General features: G+C 39.7%; 1 protein-coding gene across 9 annotated transcripts in view; it reads left to right on the top strand.

The window, feature by feature from the left end:
• Positions 1 to 26,087, top strand: part of ehbp1 (EH domain binding protein 1) — a 127,594-nt gene that overhangs the window by 56,181 nt on the left and 45,326 nt on the right. For 6 of the 9 annotated variants that reach the window (XM_057343276.1, XM_057343277.1, XM_057343273.1 and 3 more), the window contains 5 exons: positions 9,036 to 9,214; positions 10,921 to 10,969; positions 15,887 to 16,738; positions 17,917 to 17,961; positions 18,063 to 18,203. In XM_057343276.1, the coding sequence (XP_057199259.1) occupies positions 9,036 to 9,214; positions 10,921 to 10,969; positions 15,887 to 16,738; positions 17,917 to 17,961; positions 18,063 to 18,203 (1,266 nt within the window). The remainder of the gene's footprint in view (positions 1 to 9,035; positions 9,215 to 10,920; positions 10,970 to 15,886; positions 16,739 to 17,916; positions 17,962 to 18,062; positions 18,204 to 26,087) is intronic. The other 3 variants (XM_057343278.1, XM_057343275.1, XM_057343274.1) reach the window with 1 other exon arrangement.

The following is a 26,087-nucleotide window of genomic DNA, read 5'->3' as shown; positions in this document are numbered from 1 at the left end:
ATGAAAAGTATGAGCATGTACAGCACTCAATACTTAGTTGGGGCTCCTTTTGCCTGAATTACTGCAGCAATGCGGCGTGGCATGGAGTTGATCAGTCTGTGGCACTGCTCAGGTGTTATGAGAGGCCAGGTTGCTCTGATAGTGGCCTTCAGCTCTTCTGCATTGTTGGGTCTGGCATATCGCATCTTCCTCTTCACAATACCCCATAGATTTTCTATGGGGTTAAGGTCAGGCGAGTTTGCCTTCCAATTAAGAACAGGGATACCATGATCCTTAAACCAGGTACTGGTAGCTTTGGCACTGTGTGCAGGTGCCAAGTCCTGTTGGAAAATGAAATCTGCATCTCCATAAAGTTGGTCCCTTCATTCAATTATTGCTTAATTAAAATGGTGGAGATCGAATTTAACATCCCCTTCACATAAAAGACACTCATTGCAACGTGCTGGGCCTGTTTACATGTTGTGGGTGAGAGCGCTGAGATCTTGTCCTGGAGAACACGACTTGTGGTTATTTTGCAAAGGCATGATGCCACAAGAGCACAAGCTCACGAGCGCTTTGGAATTAAGGAGAAACGTTATGATACAAGTTGTTCTTGCCTTTTTGGACACTACTGCATTTGCATAACTAAATAAAGCAAAACAACAATGCCTGTCATTTTAATTCGGTGGAAATAATGAGTTTAAATTTGCATTTTGTGCGCAAATAGAAGATCGGATTCTTATCCATTAGGCTGAGACGCATTTATGTGGCCAAGTGTAAATGCATCTGTTTTAATACATCAGATAGCTATCCGATTAGAGAAAACGCATGACGTGACCAGGTGTAACTTGACTACCATTGTCATTTTTCCTACTATGGTAGTCAATGATGGCAAAGAACTGTTTGATTACAAGCATTCTTCCCAAAATCTTTTTCTGCATTCATTAGATTAAGTTTATACAGATTTGGAACATCTTGATGGTGAGTAAGTATTGACACAATTTTCATTTTTGGGTGGATTGTCCCTTTAAGTTTCTTGTGCCAACCAAATGTACAACTTAGTTTTAGAACAACACAATAGAAGATTGTAGCGAGGAAGGCGGGACTAGAGCCGTGGGGCAGGAAGGCAGGGCCGGTGGCGTGAGTGATAATGTGTATCAGCTGTACGCGCACCGGTCTCGCATGCCTGCCCCACGGCTCTCCTCCCGCCTTCCTCGCTACAAAGATATTTTAAAGAATGATGGTAACCAAACAATATTCACCCCCATTGGCTGCCATTATATGGGCACAAAACCATAAAGACATTTCTCCAAATATCTTCTGTGTTTTGTAGAAGAAATAGTCATACATTTCTGGGGTACTTGGGGTCCAAGAACTGTTTGATGACAAGCTTTCGTCCAAATATCTTTCTCTGTGTTCAACCAAACAAAGAATTGTATACAGGCTTGGAACAACTGGAGAGTGAGTAATTCATGACAGACTTTTCATTTTTTGGTGAACGATCCCTTTAATACTAGACTCTTATCGATGATGTTAATTAAGTATACAAGCAAGTTTTGGGATATATGAAATTGTGTTTGATAGACATTGCAGTTATGTGGAGCTTTCTGCAAAGTTATACAGTATGTGCTTGGTCATGTGCTACAGTAATGTGCTAAAATGAGCTTAAAATGTCTTAATGCATTGGAGTCCCCCTCTATCCAACACCACTATCACCTCTATAGTTATTAGTATCAAAACAAACAAACTAGGAAGAAACAGATTTTTGTCCCCATTAATAGATACAAACCACGTGATGTTTGTATTTCTTTACCTATGATTCATCTCGTTCCTTTTCCTGTGACCATGTGACTAATTAGGGCCAAAAAATGTATGACACTTGGCACATAGAGAATTTGTCGTCTTCTTGTTAGACTGTGCTATTGCTTGTGTGTTTCTTTCATTAGCTTAAGGGTGTTTCTCCTCTCATCTCCCTCATGCGTGATGCTGTTTGATGGCGTGAGGCACGGCGGGGTAAAAGCCTTCCTTCCTGACTCCATCGATCCCGCTTTGCGGTCCGGCTGACGTATCGACGTGGGCGTGTTTTGATCAAGGCCTCGTTCAGATAGGGGTGACTTTGTAATTATATTCGTTTTAATTGCTTTCGCTTATCAAGGCTCTCATCTGCCAACGGGACCGTGCCGCAGCGGACAAGGATCTGACGGCGGCGTACACCTGATGTTTCTTTCTCTGAATCTCTCCCTCCCTTCGCTGGTTTCTCTGAGAAATTACCGCGTCTCCGCTCTTAATGAGTTTCCGTGTGCATTGCAGATTCATTGATAAAATGACAGCTTTATCTGAGCAGATCGCTGAACTTCGCCTCCTGTCATTTGTTTGTAGAGGAGTGTTGTCTAAAGCAGATTAGTGCTGTATAGGTTTAGATGTTTTTTTGTTGCTCTTCACACCTTCTTATCCCTGGTTTGACAGAATTCTTTTATCCTTTGTTTTTTGTGTTTTATTTTTCACCTCAGTAAATCAGACACTTTCATGGGGTTTGTGATTTGAATATCTGTACGCTTTCCCCAGAAATATTCACGTGTTGATGATGTTTAGCGTGATTTGAGTTGTTCGGTATGTTTGTAAATGCTTGGCTTTCTCTATAGCAGAGCTAACTGGATGCCAGTTGCATTTTTTCCTTTTCAATTCAGTTTTTTGTGTGTGCATGTGCAGGCTTCACTAGATAAAGCTCATTTGCACAGTTTGGAGTTTTGGGCTATGCCTCACCGACAATGTTTTTACCGCCTCTAAATGTTAGATTACACCATATTACACATGTATAGCACATGGGCGCATACGGGAGATTTGCTCCTACTCGTATCCTTCCAACTGTTTTTTTATGTTTTAGCGACGGATGTTATGTTAAAATTTAAAGCCGTGTTGCTTAGCATGGGAAATGTGATTTCGTTTTGCTTGCAGATTAAATTTTTTTGTACAAGACCCAAAAAACTCCACCTCAGCCACTCACTTAAGCAAATGAACTTTGCGTAGTTTTGCGAGAAAACTTTTTATTTGCAATGATGTAATTCATATAAATGCATGTCTGTTTAAAAGTATCTGAACACTTCTCTGTACTCTACTACTATGTATGATCCTAGACAACTAGACAATCTTATGGGTAAATTTTTCTACATTAAGAATTATACATCATCTGAAAGCTGAATAAATACGCTTTCCATTGATGTATGGTTTGTTAGGATTGGACAATATTTGGCCGAGACGCAACTATTTAAAACTCTGTTTTCTGTCATTTTGTTAGTGATTTTGCTGCATCCACTCACAAAAATAAAGTTTTTATATATTTACGGTAGGAAATGTACAAAATATCTTCATAGAACATGATCTTTACTTAATATCCTAATGATTTTTGCCATAAAATAAAAATCGATAATTTTGACCCATTCAGTTTTTTTTGGCTTTTGCCACAAATATTCCTGTGCTACTTGAGACTGGTTTTGTGGTCCAGGGTCACATTTGTTCTTTTGTTGCAATTTAACAGTAATAGTAATTTAATGTCACTTTTGTATATATACATCTTTTGTATATGCATTTCTCTAAAAAGGCTAATTCCAAATAATTAAGAATCTTAAAGCAAAAACATACAAAACAATTATTAATACTGTAGGTAATTGAACAAGAATAATTTTTGCTGCAGTTTGATTTCAATATAAAGTTCAAGCTACTTGCATTTAAAACAAATTTCCTTTTCCACCCAAGAAAGTGGTTGTAAAGGATGGCAAAGCAGATCTGACTGCATGAATTTGGTTATTTTGGTTAATTAGACTGACATGTGATTTTAGGGTAGTTGTGTACAAAGCATCATTGTTAAGCCATCAACCAACTAAACATACCCACAAGATGATAACTATGCTATGTGTGTTTATGACAACACTGACCATGTGATCATGTACAAACAGGCGTCTTAAGGGGATTACAACTTTTAAGGAGTGATTTCGTGATCATACTAACCCTCTTGAGCTTTTTTGATCCGTTTTGAAGTGTGTGATTGCATCTTATATGAAGTTTTTTTTCCTACAATGTCTGTTGCATTAGCCAAATATTATCCCTAGAGGTCTGTAGGTTATTTATATATGTAGGTAGATATCTTGTGTGACAGCAGGAAAATGTCATTTTTAAAGCTTGTTAATGAAATGTGAAGCGAACGACAATCGATTAAGGGCCTTTGAGTTGTGTCACACTCTCCGTTTGTCAGTCTTGATCATACATTTCTGCCGTTCTGATCACGTGACCTAGACTAAGATCCTTGCCAAACCTTTTCTCAAGCCTTCATCTTTCTTTCTCTTATTCAACACAGATTAGGTTTTCCCCCTACTCAACTCCTTTTACCTTCTCCACCCTCTTCTCTTCATCCTCCACCATGTGTCAGGTGTGTGCGAGTACGTTCGTTGTCATCGTGAATAATGAATTTTTTTCTGTCTCGATCTTATTTTTGGCAGATGTTAAAATGTGCCGCATGATTTATTTGCCTTTTTGTTTTCTGCCGCCTTTTTTGTGCACGCTCGTGTGTATGTTGGATAGTGATGAATGCAGCTTCATTTTAATATGTTCTGTTTGTGGGAAGAAACGGTGCTGTAATCCTGTCCTGCAGCTCAGAAACACGCCGCTGCCAATCGTTTATTTTTCTCCTCCCCCCGCCCGCGACCGCCGCTCGGGGCAAGACGGCGCAGCGTTTGATAAGTACACGCGCTCTATGTGACACCAGAAATCCCCGTCAGTGTTGTTTTAGTAGATACATGCAGTTTAGTAGGAACATGCACTTAGTGCCGTGAGCATTCGAGTAAGGACAAAACTTTTGCAGCTGTTTGTGTGCAGCTGTTTTTTGATCCCATTCAATCTGTAGAACAATGTGTACTGTCGACTGACCAAGATCACAGTTGAGATCAAATACATTTGTGAAATAAATTTATTTTTTGTTTTGTAAGCAGTACTGTGTTAAGCCAGTTTTTTTAATCAAATTAGACGTGAGTGTACCATTCTAAATAATTGCTCTACTCACTATTACTATTAATTGCACTAGTATATAGAGAAATATACATGGAACCATAGTTTACAGTTATTTACTGCAGTCGTTTACAGTGGGACAGTTATGTAGTTCATTCCATTTACAATTTAAACTACTGAATTATTCCTTTGTAAACTGCTAAAGTGGCCCACTATAAACTTTACAAGGGAACACTTTATTAGTTTACAGGGATTCACAGCAGTAGTTTGCTAGTACATTGTTCAGTAGTTTACAGTGGGCCACTGTAGTAGTTTACAGGTATCCATGGCAGAAGTTTGCTAGTAAATTGTTCAGTAGTTTACAGTGGGCCACTTTAATAATTTACAGTGATTCACTGCAAAGTCTGCAATATTTTACAGTGATTCACTTCAGTCGTTTACAGTGATTGACTGCAATCGTTTACAGAAAACTACTTCAGTAAATTACTGTGATTCACTGCAGTAGTTTACATTAGCCAATTTCAGTGTCAAAGTGAATCAGTTTACTAGTTTACATGAAAAGTGTTGAGTATTTTAAAGTGGACCGCTTTATTAGTTTTCAGTGATTTACTGCAGTAGTTTATAATGGAACAGTGCTGTAATTTACAGTGGGACAGTCAGTTGTATAAAGTAATTCACTCGAATAGAATACTTTTAGAACCACTTTTGTAGTTTACAGTGTTTTACTGTTGTTGTGTACAACAGATAGTTTACAGTGTACCACTTTAGTATAGTATGTTAAAGTGGATCACTTCAGTAGTTTACAGTGGAATAGTTGAGTAATTTATGGGGGACCCTTTTAGTAGTTTACAGTGATGCACTAGTTTACAGTGGAAGAGTATTTTACAGTGGACCTCTTTATTAGTGCTCTATTACTAGTTTACAGGAAGTGTTAAGTGTTGAGTATTTTACAGTTTTCAGTGATTTACTGCGGTAGTTTCTAATGGAACAGTTTAGTAGTATACAGTCGTGTGACTTACTGCTGTAATTTACAGTGGGACAGTCAGTAGTTTAAAGTTATTCACTAGAATAGTTTACTTTTCAAAAGTTCAGTAGTTTTCTGTGGACCACTTTTGTAGTTTACAGTGTTTTTCTGCTGCTGTGTACAGTACAACAGATCAGTAGTTTACAGCGGACCACTTTAGTACAGTAGGTTAAAGTGGATCACTTAAGTAGTTTACATTAGAATAGTTGGCTAATTTATAGTGGACCCTTTTAGTAGTTTACAGTGATTCACTGCACCGGCCAGGTGATATTAAAGCAATTAGAAGACAACTGTTTACAGTGGATGAGTATTTTACAGTGGACTTATTTATTAACTCTCAGTAATACACTGCATTACTTTATAGAGGGACAGTTTAGTAGTTTACCACCATTAGCTGCTGTAATTTACAGTGGGACAGTCAGTAGTTTAAAGTAATTCACTAAAATAGCTTACATTAGGACAGTTCAGTGGTTGTCAGTGGACCACTTTATTACAGTAGTTTACAGTGTTTTACTGCTGTCATGGACATCACAACAGATCTGTAGTTTACATCGGATCACTCTATTACAATAGGTTAAAGTGGACCACTTCAGTAGTTTACAGTACAATAAACACTCTGAGAGTTTAAACGTGCCTTGGTGTGTCAGTGTTACCGTTTTCCATCTGTCGTAAAGGTGCCACAGGGTGCTGTTAGCCTAAAGAGGCGAGTGCTCCTAAATGGCTGTTGTCTTCTAATTGCTTTAATAGCACCTGGCCGGTAATCCCAGGTAATTATTGAGCTGAAATTAGACAGCTACTTCAAACATCTCTTAAAAGGAGCAAAGACTGCCTCGGGAACTTACAGCTCTCTTATCATGCATGCTTGAAAAGTGACATGGAAAAGTGGTTGCAGGTTTGCATGCGTGTGCAGCTTAACGCGTTCTTCCTCACGCCCATGCAGCGTGTGTATGTTCATTTGTAAAGTGTGTGTACATCATTTTTGTTTACATCTCGCTTTTAACATGGTTTCGGTAAATTTACTCTTGATAATCTTTGAATATGAAACATTGTAATAATTAATCAACTTCGTCATTAAATGGTAAAAGCAGGACCTGAGTCCATTAGTTTTCCTTTTACAACATTAGTACAGATAAATAAATTCAAAATAAAAAATGTTGCTTATCCCTAAAACCACATGGATTATGTGGAACAGAATTCAGTTTTTTTGTGACGGCATCTTTCGCTTTGTTTTTTGTGTGTAGGAAGGAGAGCAGGAAGGCTCTCGTGGCCCCGAGGGTCCCTCACTTGACTTTTCCCTCCTGTTCTTTTGAGACAACCTTAACCTTTCAGATTGTGCAGACAAATATATAAACACACACCACACACTCTTAACATTTAATTATGATAATCTAGTCAAGTTACAGCTTTAGTTTCTTGCTTTTCATACCTCACCCCTTAGGATGTCAATGTTCTCTTTGTCAGGAATATAAATTTCTAATTATCGGGAAAACAATAAGGATTTTTTACTAATGGCCAAAGTTCACATTTGTTCTTGCCATGATTTTTCTGGCCCATTACAAATATTTGAAATGCAGGTTTTAGAAACCTATGTGACAGAAAAGTGTGTGACAGAAAACTATTATTCTTAATAATTTTGAATATAAAATCATACCTTGGAAAGCCATTTTTTGCGCATTCCTCTCCCTCCAGTAGCAGGTTATTTCCAAAAGGGGGCGTTGTTAAGCTGCCATACATGCATTGAATGTTGACCAGCTGATATTTAGCACTCTTATCAGGGGGCTGACAGTCTCTCTCTCTCTCTGTTTGCACACACTGGCACGCAGATCCACACAGATACCTGTCCTATGATAATGTATTTCTGCAGCATGAGCACTCATGTTAGATTTGTATTTAGATGTGGAATCTATCAGGCTGCTCTTCATCAGATAGCTGCAAGTTTTGTCTCGGGATATTTGATTATTGTTATTAAGAAGTTATTGTGGGTGCAAAATATGAGACTATGTGCTCTGTCGAATATGAATTCCATGCGATACGAATCCACAACGCTGTGTCTCCATTTTTAACGGGATTATGTCCGAAAGTAGCCAGGCTCCTGGTGCGAAGTGGTTTCGCCGCTTTGTATTTCTGGATTTGCAGGATTACAATTCTCGTTCCTCTGTTTAGCTGGATTTTTAATCCAGACTGCTTCAAAGGCTAGTCTTTATTAATCATGTGTTTACATTATCCATGGTCATACACTCCTTACAGACCGAAGCTCTCATTAAAACGAGCATGTAAGTCATTTGTGTGTGTGTGTGTGTGTGTGTGTGTGTGCGTGTGCGTGTGCGTGTGTGTGTGCGTGCGTGCGTTTGTTCAAATTAGACAGAGGGTTTTAACAGAGGCGACTTTTAACAAAACTGAGCTTACAAAGCTAATTGGAGAGAGATGGGTCGGATTTGATGATCCAGATTGGAATTTAAGGACTTTTGAAGACAAGAGGGACAATGAGAGGTGTGTGTGTGACGGAGAGAGAGAGAATTTTATAAATATAATGGCTTGCACTAAATGAGTTTTTGGGACTGGTTGTGTACAGTTCATGTTTCTGTGTAATTACAGTTCGTGTTTCAGATAGCCTAATTTGTTTCCCTTTTCTATATGCGTTATGCAGCATACCTATTTTGTTTAATGATGAAAGAACACACAATGGGATTGACAAAGTGGTGACATAATTGAACCGTTTAACCCTTTTTTGGCTTTTTAGACAAGGGTGACACTTTGTTTTAATGCTGTTGTGATGTCTACTACAGTTACAAAGATATTAAGGGAGTGTGTTTAAAGGCTTTGTTTTTTTATTTTGTTTTAATAAAAGGTCTGTGTAATATACTTTCTTTGTGGTATACTATTTCTTCATTTTCAAGACTGAACTAAAGTAATAAATTAATAAAATAGTTTGCAATTTGTTTTTTAATGATATTGTACATTTTATTTGTGTTATCAATTTTATCAGCATATTAAATGTCCTTTTCTCTTTCCATCTTTTCTTCTATCTGTGCAGCCCAGTCCAATTCCCAGCCCTATTCTCGGAGGGAGGCCGAACGCCAGTCAGTCTTTGTTGGCCTGGTGTCGTGAGGTCACTAAGAATTACAGAGGAGTTAAAATCACCAACTTCACCACGTCCTGGAGGAACGGACTGGCCTTCTGTGCTCTGTTACACCACTTCAGACCCAACCTCATGTGAGCCATGCACACACACCAATGATTACACACTTTCATTATTCTCAACACCAGTTCTATCAGTTAAAAAAAATAATGACACTGTGGAGATTCGTTGAATTGCGACGCAATTAAATATAATTGTTGTCAAAATTATCGTCTGATTACTCGGTTTCCTCTTTAATCGATCGTGACAGCCTTAAAGCATATACATACACAACTTCTAATGCTGTTTTACCCACAGCTTTCTCCCCCTGTGGGAATCTTACAGTGTGTGGGGGGTCCAATAAGGTTTATGATGGAGAATTTTTAATCCCTCGGTCTTATTTCTGAACATTTCTGCGTCTGGTCTCATCAGGATGACTCAAATCCTCCTTAATTACAACACTTACAGCAGATTCATCACAGTGCTGACAGCATACCGGTCAGCCACCCTCTGAGTTTAGCATACGCAAAAGTAGCATGCCATCGTGTCTTTAAAGTGGCGCTGTTTTATTATTGGTTTTTAATACTGCTAGACACTTTACAAGAGGGATTAGAGCAGGTACATCATCTCTAGCATATCTCATCTGTTCTCACCCACACTTTCCAATATATCATGATGTTCTACATGTTTTGAAGCAAAAAGGCCGTATCAATATTTTATTTAAATGTGTGATGGAGATGGAGTTGCTAGATTTTTTTTAGAGACCACAAAGTAAGAAGACAATTAATGGGAAAATAAAGAGACTATTCCAAATGTTCATTTCATCAGCATTTCTAGATGTATTTTGGCTATTCAAGTTTCAACAAAATCAAACCTCAGGAGTGTCAAAGTCAAACAAGAGTAAGACCGACAACATGAAAACTGTGATGATAATCGAGGTTATGACAATTTCTTTTAACTTTCCTAAATGCATGTAGAAATAATACTGTCGTATTGCTTAAAGGGAATATGAACTTGCTGGTCTGAAAAAATACAGAGAGCATATTTTCTGTTATTTGGACCTGTTTCTCCAGTTTTCATTTTCTGCAAACAAATGCAAATGTTTGTGAGAAATATTGTCAGTATTTTACAGAATGATACAACGATAATTTTACCTAAATGCATACCTACCTATAAATAGTTAATTCACAAAAACTGAAAATATTTTTGAAATTATTAATTCATTTATTAATTAATTTCTCTTAATTTTTTCCATGGTTGTTAATTTAGAAATGAATCTGGAAAAATTTAGGAAAAAAGTGTTTTTTAAATCATTTATTTTTTTCAAGTAAATTCTCCAAACAAAAATAAAATCTCTGACATTACTTTAAGCTGAGGCAACCAACACGAGCATCACAGTATACTTTTCAGGATCCTGCCTTTAAAATCTCATCCTACATTATCGTCAGCTGTATTCAGTTTAACCCTGACATATGGTACATAACAACTGATTTGTAAATGCCATATTATGTGGTATTTTATCAGAAAGTTTGTAAATAAGTGTCATTTATGCCCGCTTTTCAATCTGCTTAGGCCAAAGGCCTACAAGATGAAACGTTTAGCATGTCGAGTGGTTGGGTAAAATGTGTCTTATTTTGCATGCACTCGCACATACTCTCACAGTTGTGTTGATTGCAGAGCTGTGAAATTGCATGTTACAGTTCTACAGCCATTATATGAGACACATCTCTCTCTCTCTCTCTCTCTCTCTCTCTCTCTCTCTCTCTCTCTCTCTCTCTCGCTCGCTGCTCTTTCCTCCTAGTGACTACAAGGCTCTCAATCCTCAAGATATTAAAGAAAACAACAAAAAGGTAAATGCTACACACGCTCCCTCTCTTCGTTTGTTTGTGCATCAGTAATCCTCCTCATAGGTGATTTATTTTGTTAGAACTATGATTCATTCCCACCCAGCGTTCTCTAATTGCCACTTTCAGAATGCGGCTCCCCTGCCGACACTGATGGAAGTGTGTGTTTGTGTTTGGCCGTGTTAGTGTGTTTAGATGCTTGTGTGTGGATCTGTGCGGATGGGGGTCACCTGGGAGTCGTAAGATAACATCATAATTCATAAATAAACTTTACAGGCCTCTCCTCAGAGAGGGAAGAAAGAGACAGGGGAAGAAAGAGAGAGGAGAAAAATGGATGTTAATCGCATCATTTCTTTGCAATGTTTGTGTTTTTAAAACTTAGGTTAGGGGAAATTTGTCAGTTGGGTGAACATGAAATAACTAAATATGCACAGATACAAAATTTCTCCACTGATACCGATTGTATCGAGTGATGTCTGCCAATACCGATTCTGAACAGAAAATTAAAATTTCTTAACTTTCTGAATGTTATTCATTCATAAAATTACTGTTAAACATCAAACTGATTATGTTTCTTTACGGTCCTGATCATCGGTGTGAAAATCTTATTTGTTCATCTGATAACGATTATTGGCCGATATATCGGTGCATCTAGAAATAACCTATTGCTCTGTAACCTTGATATCTTAATTTCTCACATCGTATTTCTTTTTTCTTTCTTGTCATTATTTTTCTAAATCCCTTTCATTTTTACTTTCACCTTTTGTTTCTAGAAGTCACTCTTTAACACGGTCTTTCGTTTCTCATTTTACACTATAACTTTTTTCATCTATTTAAGAATTTTCAGGGGGATATGCATGAAGAATGTGCTTTGTGTGAGTGAGAGAGAGAGAGGTGTGGATATTGCTTTCAGCTCTCAAATGCCTGTTTAAATAAACTGCCAGGTGGCTGTGCCAACAAGGATTACTCCAAGCATCTCTCTCTCTTCGTCAAACACACACACACACACACACTCGTCTGTACTCCAGCGCACGATGCAAACAACTGTATTTTTGCTGAAGAGTTGCTCCCTGGATTTGTTTGGAATCTATTTGGATTTGTGAATGTATAAAACTTAATTCCTCTGTAATTCCGCTCCATTGAACGATCACTGTATTCTAGAGCTGTGCAGATTAACTCCTTTTTCAGCCCTCAGATTAACTCCATTTAGACTTTATTAGGTTTATTTAACGTGCCTCTCACTTTATCCTTTCCCTCCACTTCTGTCATCGATCATCACTTTATCCCTGCTCTCAATACCTGCCGCCACCGTCCTGCGAGCTCATTTCCTGCCCTCTCCTTCTCGCCCTATCACCTACACCTGTTTCTTTCTGTCATATGCACCAAAGAGTGTACGGTTTTGTTCTGTCAACAATCAGCATATATCCCAAGTGTAGGAAGTAAGGAGCATTCCATAGACACCCCCCGAACATCTATATATTATGTTACATATGCCTATATTTGTCTATCATTTGCATGTTACAGTACATGTTAAATGCATTCATTTGTAAGTCACGTTGGATAAAAGTGTCTGCTAAACAAATAAATGTAATTTATTATCATGTGATATCTTTGTCTATGTATATCTATATAACGTGCATAACGTGTATTTACTGCATTCATTTCGATGCGATTAAATCAGTCCGACCCTCTCTGGCCGAGCCATGATTGCAATAATCTCAATTGAAATATGACAGATAACAGCGATCGATAGCAGAGGGGGGAAAGGGTGGTTTGGTCATACAGGCACTGAAAATAATTATTTTCTCCCTCCGTCTGTGTGCTGAGAGAGCAGCAGTAATTTCCCATGATATCTGATCTATGCGCACACGTGCGTTCGTGTGTATGTGTTCCTGTGTTCCTCGATAAGTGTGCAGACAGAGGAAAAGCCCCTCTAGCTGTGTGTGTGACTGACAGCGATGGATACCTGTCAATCATTCAGCGATGTCATTCACAAAACAAAACGCTTTTCATTGTTCGTTTAGCGTGGGGGGAGGGGCCAGCTGACCCGGAGCAGGAAGCGAAAGTCTTAAATACACAATTGCACGGTTTGTGTCGGTTATTAGCAACGTTTCATCGTTTATGCACAACAAACAGAGATAAACACCACCATTTCTGCGCTGAATAAACAGTTTGTTTGTATGGTTTTCCTAGCCTTGTTTATGTGGATTAAGGCACTGCTTCAGAAGGATGTTTTCAGGCTTAAGTCAGCTGGAGGTGCCGGCGCACAGACACACAACCGCTGTTTACACAGTTTGTTTTAATCGAGTGCGATTTATTGATTTGAAGAATGTGGGACTGAGAAGGGGGAACTCTCTCGCTTCTTCTTCCCCTAACATATTTTCTCCATGTTTTGAGGTGCTTGTTTTCAGCCTCTAGTGCAAAAATGTAACCCATTCTGTGAAAACCTAGCTAAAGTAATTTACTGTTTTCTACATAAAATCATTCTACATAATGTAAAGAACACTCTCTAATCTTTCACTCGTGAAAATCTAACATTGATATCTTTATTATTGACTGAATAAGGCCATGTCAAAGATTTATATCACAGTCAAATTAAAGGGATAGTTCACCCAAAAATGAAAATTCTGTCATCATTTACTCACCCCCAGATTGTTCCAAACCTGCATAAATGTGTTTGTTTTGCCAAAACAAAGGAAGATATTTGGAAAAATGTCAGTAACCAAACAGATCTCATCCACCATTTACTGCCATGGTAGGGAAAAGTACTATGGGAGTCAATGGGGGATGGGATCTGTTTGGTTACTGACATTCTTCCAAATATCTTTCTTTGTGTTCAGATGAACAAAGAAATGTATACAGGTTTGATGGTGAGTAAATGATGACAGAATTTTCATTTTTGGGTGAACTATGCCTTTAATGGTTCAAATCTAACTTTGACGCTCAATATCTCAGAATTAGATTTTGAGACTTCAGCCTGGATTTCACAGACTCTATTAGCCTAATAGTCAAAAACCCAAACAAAACTTGAGTCTTTGTGTTTTCCCACCCTTCTTCATTCCCTTTTGCTATTCAGTTGCCCGAACCGTGCATTTCTTTCCTCGACATCGCTATTGTTACATTCCAGAAAACAGGGAAAAGGGAAGGAACGAGAGAAAGAATGACGTGATTAATTGTAAATTGAGAAGCGGCTTACGTTTGATTATACCTCCCCTTCCTTTTCTCTCGCTTTCCTTTCGCTCTCTCATGCAATAAAGGGGACAAACCTGATAAAGCTGGTAGATGGGTAAGGGGGAGAGGTTGAGACAATAGTCAACACTCGTCAACAGGCTGAAATTAACTCGGCCGTCAGCCCAGCTCTGATATCAGCTCTGATAAACACAATCAGGGGAGGGCGAGACAGAGGGGTCATTTTAGGGTTTTCTCTTTTATTCTCCAATTCTTGGGAGAAAGAGTAACGTTTCTTTCATTCGGTGGATTACTTTGATAATGTCAGCCAGTTTACTTTCACTTTGTATTTCTCTCTCTCTCTTTCTCTCTCTCTCACTCTCTTTCGCTCCCTATCTTTATCTTTTGATCAGGGATTGAGTTTGGCTGTTTGATTATCTGCCTGTTCTCCTCAACCGGACAAATCAGTGCAATTATACTCACTGTGGAGAGCGAGAGAGAGAGAGAGAGAGGGTGGTGGAAAGGGAGAGAAAGTGAGAGAGATGGAAGGAGGGCGAGTGGGAGATGTATGCGATAAGTCTGAGGCCGGATTAGTTTAGTGTTTCTTGGTATCGCACTCTCTTATCATGGAGAACCATCCTTGATATTAGCTGTCACCGCCTGCCGCATCCTACTGATCCCTGCTTGTCTTATCCCAAATCTAATTCCCACGTGCACCCTACACCCTAACTGTTTCTACCTCAAATCACCCTACACCCTACTCTCCCCTTTCACCCTTTACCCTACTGTCCCTTTCCATTTCATAGTTTAGCTTTCTTCCTTATGGTCAACGGTATGTTTCTCCGGCCTTTTCATGTTATACAATTCACTTTATTTATTCTTTTATATGCATATGTATCTTGCACTGAGACTGTGTAATGTAGGAAAACACACAAACAAATCTATATAATTCAAAATACTTGTACTTTTTTTATGGGTCAAAGACGTTAAGATGTCCAAAAACAAAAAGTGATTTTATGTCCATAGAAAGCACATTAAATGCAAGTAAAATGTCTACTTTATGGTTTCAACAAAGTTTTGGGAGAATAAAATTGGGTTGAAATAATCATGTCATTCAGTGTACAATATTTATGTACAAATTCAAACAACATGCTTATTCTGATTTGTACATATTAAAATATATAAAAGAATAAGGGAGCATATTACATTTTATTGTGCTTTAAATGAGTAAAAAATTCTTATTGACAAATGGGCAAAACCTAGAATAGTGGCAAATAAAAAAAAGGTAAAATTACAACTAATTAGCATTTGGGGTGAAAGTAATTAGTCTTTTAATAAGTCGTAAATAGATTTTTGTTGTAAATATGCCTGACAAGATTGTTACACTGAATGACATTTTAGTGGGCGTCTTCTGTAAATCAGAGAAAAATGTATGATATTTATTTTTTGCTCAGAAAAACAAAAATGCAATTAAATTAAACCGAAAACTTTTTCATCTTTTTGAACAACAACAATTTAAAGCAGTATTACACTTATTGTTTTTATGCTTAAACCCTTTTTCGCCTTTGACCCTTATATAGGTTATCAACATTAACTGTGTATTACCACTACTATTGTGTTTTAGTCTTATTGTAATGTTTTCTTCCCATAACATTTTTGACTTGCCAGTCCTTGTTTCACTTAATCTGTTGCATTCAATACTCTCCCTTATTCTCTGTGCTTTGTTTGTTTTACATGTTTGTTTTTTGTGCGTAGGCATACGATGGCTTTGCCAGTCTGGGAATCTCGAGGCTTCTGGAGCCGTCCGACATGGTTCTGCTCGCAATCCCGGATAAGCTGACAGTTATGACATACCTGTATCAGATCCGGGCACATTTCAGCGGTGAGGAACTCAACGTCGTGCAGATCGAAGCCAACAGTAGCCGTAGCACGTACAAAGTTGGAGATTTCGAAACGGACACGAACAGTTCCATCGACCAAGACAAGTTCTACGCAGAACTTAATGACGTTCACCGCCAGTCCCCCAAACTGGGTACCACCAATGGTGGGCACGATGAGAACGCGGAGCAGGAAGTGTTGTCAGAGGTGACTAGCGGTGGATCTTTGTTCACAGCCCCAGGTGAAGTATCCTCTTCATTACGGCCTTCTCCGGCAGTATCGAGTGGCCATGATTCTACAGTGGCTTCAGAACCTCACCCACGACCTGGCCAGTGCACCAGAACCACACTGGACACCTCCACCAGCCAACCTGCCCCAGAACAGAAAAGACTCCTGAAAGCTGATACACTGGACATGGGGGATCTGTCTCACAGGGTGGAGAGAGAAAAAGAGAGAGTACAGTCGGGTGGACTGACCCCTGTAGACACCAAAGACTCCAGGGAGCAGAATGAGCCTTCGGGGATGGGCGAGAAGCTAACAGAGTCTGGGTTGCCTGCATGGCACACCGGGCCTTCACTAGCGAACACAAACAAACTGGGGTTAACTTATAACAAAGACGCTGATCTTATCAAGAAAAAGAGAGCGAGTTTGCGTCACTCTGAATCCGACAGCACCTCAGACAGCAGTGTCCTGACCAACCACACGCACATACCTGTTAAACAAGTAAAGGTAAATGTGAACACACTTGCATGCTTATAAGTGCGCATAATCTTATTAGGGATGGGCACTAGTACTCACAATCACAATTTTCTCCAAAGTACTCACAACTGTGCAGATTTATTGTTTTAGTGCTTAAAGGTCCAGTGTATGAAATTTAGCAGCTTCTAGAGGTGAGGTTGTGAATTGCAACCAACGGCTCACTCCACCCCTCCCTTTTGAAGCCCTACGATGGCTGACACAGGGTTAAGATGTCGTCACATTTTCGCTTCTTTGCCGAAGGAGATAACGTATTTATGAAAGCACTCTGTAGACCATGTTGTAGAAACAAAATGGTGAATTCCATGCAAGGGGACCCGCGATGTATGTAGATTGAAATATCTTATGCTAAGGTGATAAAAACATAACGCTTCATTATATATGGTCTTTATACACCTCTGAAGACATCGTTATGTATATTATATTGCATTTAAGTCAATAGATCCTCCAAAAAAAATGACACACTGGACCTTTAAACAGTGACTTGTTACACCATCAAATACAAATACACAGACACATATTTTTGTTAATACACATAATCACATATATTAAAAACACCCTTGCAAAAGCAAAAGTAGTTTCAACTTAAAAGGCTAAAAGGAAAAGCCACCATATAAAATCAAAGCACAAAAACTCTTTAAAGTCTTTTACATGTTGGATATTTCGTGCTATTTTGTAAGACGTATGATCGGTCCAGACAGCAGCGGTGCATCACTCGGAGTGACATGTCATTATGTACGGGCTGTCCCGCCTGCAGCTCTAATACTGACACGGGTTATAGCGTGTTCCGCATGAGAGCCTCTCCTCATCTATACAGCGTGCTCTCACACACACACACTTGCAGGTATTTCAGCGCAGCCAACTTTTATCATACTCGCGTGTATCACTGTCATTCCCTCCACTGAATAACTTTCCAGCTTAGATTTGTCGCGAGTTTATTTTGACATGTCATCAAGGCCACTGTTATGACATGAGCGTTACTATGACGATAGTTATTCGGCGATGCTTGTTTCCTCTCTAGCACTGGCGTTGTTTGGATGCTTCTCACCTGAGTTGCTAACAGTGATTCTGTGGCCTAGAGCGAAAGTCTCTCATATCATTTCTCATATCACATTTATTTCGTCTTACCTTAATTTATTTCTTTGTTTTAGCAGGAGGTTGTACCTGCCCCAGCGTCTCACACCAGCGAGGAGAAGGTAAAACAGATTATGGTTATACACACTCATAGCTGACAGCGCACTCGATGCTGTGAATGAAACACTGGAAATTGTGTTTAAAATCACAATCTCCCTTGCAGAAGGTTTTGTCCCGTCAAGAGGAACTGAAAGAGCGGGCCAGGCTGCTTTTGGAACAGGCCCGTAGAGATGCTGCAATGAAGGCCGTAAATAAAAGCAACACCAGCGTGCAGTCGCCCACACAAACGCCGCAGATTGTTGATGTGAGTTCACACGCACATTGATTTCACTCTATTGGATTTGGTACAGAAGTGATATTTGCTAATCCCCAACCCTTATCCTAAACCTAATCCTTACAGCAACTTGTTCATATCAGTATATTCAAAGCAAAACCTAATATTTTAAATAGTAAGGTCCACTTAAAATGTATTCTGTGAATAGTATACAGGGTAAATTTCGATTTTATGAGGACTTCAATGTCACAAGACACAAGTATATGCAAACTTGTTCACACACGTTTCATCTCTTTGCATGCCACTATTCCCAGCGTCTGTCCTGTCAGACAGAGAGCAAGCAACACAGTAATATTATTCCAGAACCAATAGCCTGCATGCCAGACTCTCTCTTGCCCTCTCATTCCCTCATTTCCCACAGGACAGGACTTTACAAGGGTTATTCAATGGTTCCATGTGGGCGTACAGGAGAACATCAAACACTAAATAAACCTGCTCCATTGAATTGTTCGCCACAGAACGACTGACACCTGACGGCGTAGCTCTTAAAACACGTTCAGGCCGCATCCAAATAGCATTTCAGCCCTTCCCACATCCTGTTTTGATTGAAAGAATCGTGAGAAATGTGAAGTTAACATACAGAACCACAGGGAGCGTCTTCCCACCGTAACGGAATAACTGGAATGTGTCGGATTTATTCTGACGTTTTCCAGCATGAATTTGAAAAGGAAGCGAGATGCCCTTGAATGAAATGCATATGAAAGCAAAGAGAAGAAACAGGAGGGCACCTCAGTGGGATGCTGCACTAAATGAACGCTTCTTTCCAATGCTGTCAGAGAAATGAAGCGTTTGGTTCCGAAATGAGATTTTTTTCAAAGATCATGTTTTTTTATCGTGCATTCCAATTAATATCAATCAAACTGCAGTTGGTTTGTTTTGATTTAAGCCATAACAACTAAAAAAAGCCACGAAACAATAAAAAACACGATTTTTTAATAAAAAAATAAATAATTCTCTCATTCTCCTGCAAAAGTCCTCTGTGTTCTGATAAAAGGGAGATGGCTGTTGTCCCGTAAATTAAGTATGAATTAGCGTCCTGTGTGTGTGTTCAGAGCTCCTCCATCCCAAGGACGATGTGCTAATGAGGCTTCAGTGCATTAGCGTGGCGGAATATTGAATTGTTTCACTTTTAATAGAAAACATTGATCAAAAGGGAGCGTGGCTTGGCACGCTGGTAATTGTTAGTGATTTAGATTAGATTAGTTGATGTCTTGTTTTGATTAGTAGGCCCTGTTATCTTATCAATGGCCTCTGCATGAAGCTCCCCCGTTAAGAAGAGACTTTACGCTTTAGCATGCAGAGGGAATATTTTAATTAAATGAAGACTTGCTGCATTCTTACGAAGAGGAGATAGTGATGGAGGGGTGAGAGAGATAATGGGAGAATGAGAGAGAGATAGGTCAATGGGGTCTATAGTTAGCCTTTCAGTTGTGGGTTGAAGATACTAGGGGCTAAATGCTATGCGTTGCCATTTGTATATTGCTTCCTGTGAACTCATTGGGCAGTTACCTGAAGGTTAATTAAAGCTGCAAAAAGCTGTTTATTTGTTTTATAAGTGTCTTCAAGGGATAGTTCACCCAAAAATGAAAATTCTGTCATCATTTACTCACCCTCTTGGCATTTCAAACCTGTATGACTTTTTTGGGTCATTTTTGGGTAAACCATCCCTTTCATGTCATTCATCTACATCTGTTAAATGTTTCGACAGGCTGTGACATGAACAACTAACAGCTATTGGCTGCAGTTTTTTTCAATGCACCCATCAAAACATTTCATGGGGTCTTTTAAAAACAGCACGGTGGGTTCATCTTTGCAATATGGCCTGCAGTTAGCATTCAGACTGTGATTGTGTGAGTGTTAGAGGATGACCAGTCATTGTCCACGGTCACTGGTGTGTTTCAGTGGGCTCTTGAGTAAGCCCACCCCACTCATCAAAACCACTGTGTGTGTTACTCTTTGTTCATTTATATGCCAACTTAAGTGTGCGTCATCTGCTGTCTTGCTTTGATCTTTGCAACCATTCATACCTCATTCTTTCACACATCTCCTCTTCTACGTTAACTCTACTCTATATGTGTGTACTGATGTGGCTGATGTTTAGGCCTTTGATAGTTGGATAGCAGCAATAATTGTTTAGCTGTGTGGTCGCTGCACCTTCAGAATCAATCGGGACCAAAGCTCTGATCCACTCTTATGTTCCGCACCCCCTGTCGAGAGCAAATCGCTAATTAACGAACAATTAGAAAAAGCACAGCACCACGGCTAACGCTAGCACACGCTTGCATGTGTTTAATACTTGAACTCTTTTTATAGTGTTTTGATATTACAATTTCAGTATTCGATACCTAAACCTGTTAAAATTCTGATGTCATATTTTGATATCGCTGCACAAATATGGCAGTATTTATATTAATGGGATAGTTCAACCAAAAATGAACATTCTATCAAACCTGTATGGCTTTCTTTCTTCTGCAGAACACAAAAGAAATATTTTGAAGAATGTTGGTAGTCGAACAACGACGGTACCCATTGACTTGCATTGGTTTTGTGTCCATACAATAGAAATGAATGGGTACATGGGAACATTCTTCAAAGTATTTTCTTTTGTGTTACCATCCCTTAAACATTCAACAAATAAACAATATCATGTAGTTTTCAGGTATTTCTCAATCAAGCGACATTTTTACAGATTTGTAGTTGTCGGGCTTGTTTCCGCACGTAATTGACCGACCGACCTTTGACATCCCTCATAATTTGCCTCTTCCCATAGGCTAGTTAAAAGTCACAAGAATCCCAAAGAGCGGGTAGGGAATGATGATGTGGGGAAATCATTTTTATTTATGTAGTCCTTTTAAATCATAAAAAGGGAGGGAGGGAAGCAGGGAAAAGGGCAGTGCGTTTCTTCAGAGTTTCTCAAGCATTAGTTGATCAGTGCTGTAATTTCACAGCGCTTTGGCCAGGGTAATTATGGAGGCTACGGAGAGAGAAAGAGAGCGGGTGAGGAAAAAGAGAGTCACAAGATTCCAGGTGAGCATACTTGTGTTCACTGACTCGTTATGATTAGTTTAATTGGACTGCGTTTGATTTTTACCGACGTTACCCTCCCAACTCTCTTCTGTGTCCTGAACCCCCGACATTCTCTCTCTCTCTCTCGCTCGCTCTTGTCCTCTCTGGCTTTTGTACTCTCTCTCTCTCTCTCTCTCTCTCTCTCTCTCTCTCACCCTCTCTGTGTGACAGTGCTGTGACTTTTCAGAGCCGCCTGTGACCCTCCCTCTCATAGAGACGGAACGAACCTTTGAAGTCGCCTCGGCCTCCCGGTGTGTTTGTGCGTGTGTATGTATGTCATGAGGCAAATCGCCGCCTGTCACGTTTTATTCTCATCCTCATTTACCTGCAACTTGACACATATTAACAAATGAACTCAAATATCATTGGTTTTCTATGTAAATCCATTATTTGTAAATGCAAATGTACCACATGTGGCAGCGATCTCTCTCTTTCTCTCTGTAGTCTACAGTTGTTAGTGTCGGCCCGCCTCTGGTGCGTGAGAGTCAGTGGGAAGGCCTGCGGAAGACCAATTGTCCCAGCAAGCACCAGAGACTCAGAGTTAATTGGGCCAATTAGGCCACAGTCATCCTCCTGTTCTCTCTTCTGTGGGTTTGACGCCCACAAAACGCTTCCGCCAGAGTTTCAAAGGAGCCGTAGCTGCGCCTTCCATTTTAACATGCTGACATGACTATGTAGCGTTTCTCTCTCTGTCTTACTCACTGCATTCCAGTTGTCATTTTAGTTTGAAAGCCTTGCTTTTTCCGGTGGATTCTCATCTAATGAAACAGAATGGTTAGAAGGTAGTTGAAGGGCTGTGTGTGTGCGCGTGGAGATCAAAGGGTTTGGTTGGAACAGAGAAACTGGTAGACAGAGACGGGGAGAGAGAGAGAGACGCCCCTCCAATCTCTTCAAGCCACTGCTCTCTACAGTTATTTCTTAGTGGGTCTGTCTTCTCTATTTTCCCTTGTCTTTCGCTCTCTCTCTATCACAACAACCTTCATCTTTTACTATCACTTTTCACCACACTTAAGTTTTCAGCTCCATTCTTAAAGTGACCCAAAAATAAAAATTCTGTCATCATTTACTCACCCTCTTGTCATTTAAAACCTGTATGACTTTCTTTCTTACGCAGAACACAAAAGAAGATATTTTGAAGAATGTTGTTAACTTGCCTCCATTCATTTGCATTGGTTTTGTAATAGAAGTGAATGGGGGCCAGTGCTGTTCGGTTACCAGCTTTCTTCAAAATATCTTCCTTTGTTTTTTGCAGAAGAAAGAAAGTCAAGGTTTGAAATGACATGAGGGTGAATAAATGATGACAGAATTTTCCTTTTTGGGTGAACTATCCCTTTAAGTCTCCTATGAATAAAATATGAAGGATAAAAGCAAAGTGCAAGTTAATTTTGTAATTTTGTTCATTTATCCAGTTATTTCAGTTTGGCCAGAAGTGTTTGTTTCGAGAGAGGGAGAGCTAAGCATCTGTGTCCCTGTGAACACTTTAATTAAAGAAAGTTGGTACAACCATTAGCACAATATTTTCTGAGCCCCTGTTTTAAACTTGTTGCATTAATACATTTTTAATGGTCATGCTCCAAGTTTTCTTAAATTGTTACTTTATATATGCACGTTACTGCTTTTGTTGTAAATAATTTAACAGCGCACATTGTTTCAAATAATAATCCAATGATTTACTGCTTAAAAAATATGTTCATCCTAATGTCTATCTCAGGCATCTGCCAAGATGAATCGTTGTTTAATTTTATTCAGTTTTTGCAACGAGAGATATTGTAAGCATTTTCTCCTTTTTTATAAGTTGATAAGCCTGTTTACTGTTTTTTTCTAATAAGAATATACAATTATATTTATGATTATATTCTGTTGTAGCAACAAAAGACAGATATTGGAAACATTTTCTCCTCTTGTTTTTAAAAGTTGATAAGCCTGTTTACTATGTTTTTTCATAAGTATTTACGTTTATTTTTTCGATTATATTCCGTTTTAACAACAAGATATTGTAAGTTTTAACAATTATATGGCCGTATCATATCATTTTCATTCAACATTGTTTTTACTTGCGATAGTCAAACCATCAGATCAGATCTGCAGCCCACCAGTTGAGAACCACTCAATCCCTGATCGATAAAATGACCTTGCTTTTTCTTAATTGAATATTCCATTTCACTTTTGTATGTAATATAAAAAAATCTAATAAATGTTTTTTTTAATATAAAAAAAAGTATATTACTTGAGTAAAATGTTGTGAATGTAATTTCGTGTTGACGTTGGAGGGTGAAGCGTGTGCTGTTAGTACTCATTTTGAACTTGTCTGGCATTGTAAAGAACAGCTTGTGGTGAATGGCTCTTTCTGCTGAGTAATTATCTTGTTGTGGTAAGAGCAACGTTTTTTATGCTGCTCGCACACAACCCGCCTACTCAACCTGTTCATCCACTACAGTTTCACCTGCATCGGTGGATTGCCTTTCCAGGTGCCCACTTTCAGCTGTGTGTGAATAGTATTGACACACAGGCCTTTTTTCATCTCACACTTTTGCCACTGGCTGTCTGAAAAAGTATATTTGAATAAGCAGGTTTTGTCCTGTTTTGTTGTCGATCTTGCAAGTTGCGTTATTTACACTCCCCCCTTCATTTAAGAAGTTTATTTTCATGTTATAAATGCAGTTGTCTGTTTAAGTTACAGACCTGACCAATAGTCCTGATCCTGATCATCTCTCGTGCTCTGAAATGGGTTGGTAACCGTTTGACATGGTCTTTTTGTAAGCAGGGCGCTAAGGGCAGGCCGTGTAGCCCGCGAGACATCCGTTTCTATCGCTCTATTTATCTCCTCACCCCTCGCTCCAGTATCATCTACACACATGCAGAAGCATAATTATGCCATGTACAACGGCCTTTGATAACATGTACAGTTTTCTCCTTAATTCTTTATCAAATGCATTGATCGTGGTGTATGTGCATTGATCCAGGAACCACATCTGCAGCCCAGCGATAAGGCCACTGTGGCATCTCTCTCTCTCTCTCTCCCATTCTCTCTCTCTCTTTTGGCTGGAGGCTAAAGCAGGCAGCTGTAGGATTAGCCGATGCTCAACTACTTGCATTTTAAGTTGACACCTCAACACCAAGCAGAAGGCCACATTACAGAGGAAAAGCCGCCCGCACGCCCGTCTGTCCGCACGCTGCTTCCTTTTCCGTAAGCTTTCAGTCGTGCTCTCTTTTTCTCTCTCTCTCGACTACATATAATTGGATTTGTGAACGGGAGCAGTCGAATGCTTCCTTTAGAATGGCCGGGGACACAAGGTGAAGTTTTCTCATTACAGACCACGAAGCCAGGGGACAGATCATAACCGATCTGTATTTTCCATTTAAAGAGGACAGTAATGGAAGAGAAGGAAGAATAAAACAGAGCAGAGTTTGATAGAGTGTGGCGAGAGAGGGAGGTGAATAGGACGTGGAAGTCTCTTTATTTCACAGGTCACTTTCTAAAGGATGAAGTGGAAGGACTGATGAGCCTCAGACGTGGCAATGTTTTACTTTCATTTCATATGTGTTCGCTTATTATTTAGAATGATCAGTGTACAGTTTACACACACCTTTTGTTCTTGTGATTGGTATTTTCGACAGGATAAAGATCCACAATCTCTTTTCTTCTGCACTGCTTGCTTGTGTATGTGTGTGTGTGTGTACGTGGCCCTCCCCTTTTCCGCACACTCAGTGTGTCATGACAAATGTATCTGTTTGTGCTTCACTGGCTGGCACCGTCTTTGGCTGGCACGGTTGTGTTAGCTCCAGGGCCCCGAGCCTGTGTGTGTGCCTAGCCGAGCGACTCCTTCCCTGGCTCGCTGCGTCCCCGCAGCCCCCACCCACCATCCAGCCCCCTCCAAATGAGCAGCCAGGCTGGGGCAGCCACCCGGACCCCATGCCCACTGCGAGTGCTTCTGTCTGGGCCCCAGCTCTACCTCCCACCCTCTCTTTCTCTCTCTCTCTGGATCTCCCGTCCTGTTCGTGGCGACAGCCCTCCACTATCTGCTTGTGCACCTCTGTCTCTCTATTTTCTTCTTTCTAAAAGGTAAAGCGAAGTCTTACCGCACACCACGCTATCTTGTCTAACTGTGTCTCTCTCGCCACCCCTGATGTTCGTCTTTCAGTCTTTGATAGTTTGCGTGCACGCCCTCATTATCCTTGGAGATCAGCAGCTGGGAGGTTGGACGGGTCAGTGATCTCTCGCCTGTCTTCCTCTTAGTTTTCTCTTCCTCTCTCTCCATGCATAGCCCAGTTGGAGAGTCCAGACTGAACGGTCAAGCTTCAGTGTAGCTGAAGAACAGCCACTTGAAGTCCATTTGGAGAGAGAGAGAGAGTCATTAAAGGAATCTCTTCATAAGATGAGAGACAGTTTCACGCTTCATTGCGGCTGTGGATCGTTTCGTTTTATGAGCTTGATTGATTTTAAAGGCTTATTAATGATGATAGTTTTGGTCACACATTGACCTCACTGCATTTCGTGTTTTTCTCTCAGTTTGAGTTTCAGAGTAGCAGTATATTAGTTGATGCTTGGATCCTTACAATTCATCACATTAGTTTTCATTTGCATTTCCGCGCTTGGCCGACACTTTTATCCAAAGCGACTTGCAGTGGGTTCACATTTTTATCAGTATGTGTGTTCCCTGTTTGAAACATAGGCTGTAAAAGACATGGACGATGCGACCTCCTCTTCCATTGTAGAAAAATGAAGCCAAAATGTCAGAGTTATGGCCGCTGACATATTGCGCCGATGACATCATTTGGAGCCAGAGT

Source organism: Triplophysa rosa, linkage group LG10, assembly GCF_024868665.1.
Source record: "Triplophysa rosa linkage group LG10, Trosa_1v2, whole genome shotgun sequence".
In the NCBI taxonomy this organism is placed as follows: Eukaryota; Metazoa; Chordata; class Actinopteri; order Cypriniformes; family Nemacheilidae; genus Triplophysa; species Triplophysa rosa.
This window is presented reverse-complemented; position numbering and strand designations above follow the sequence as displayed.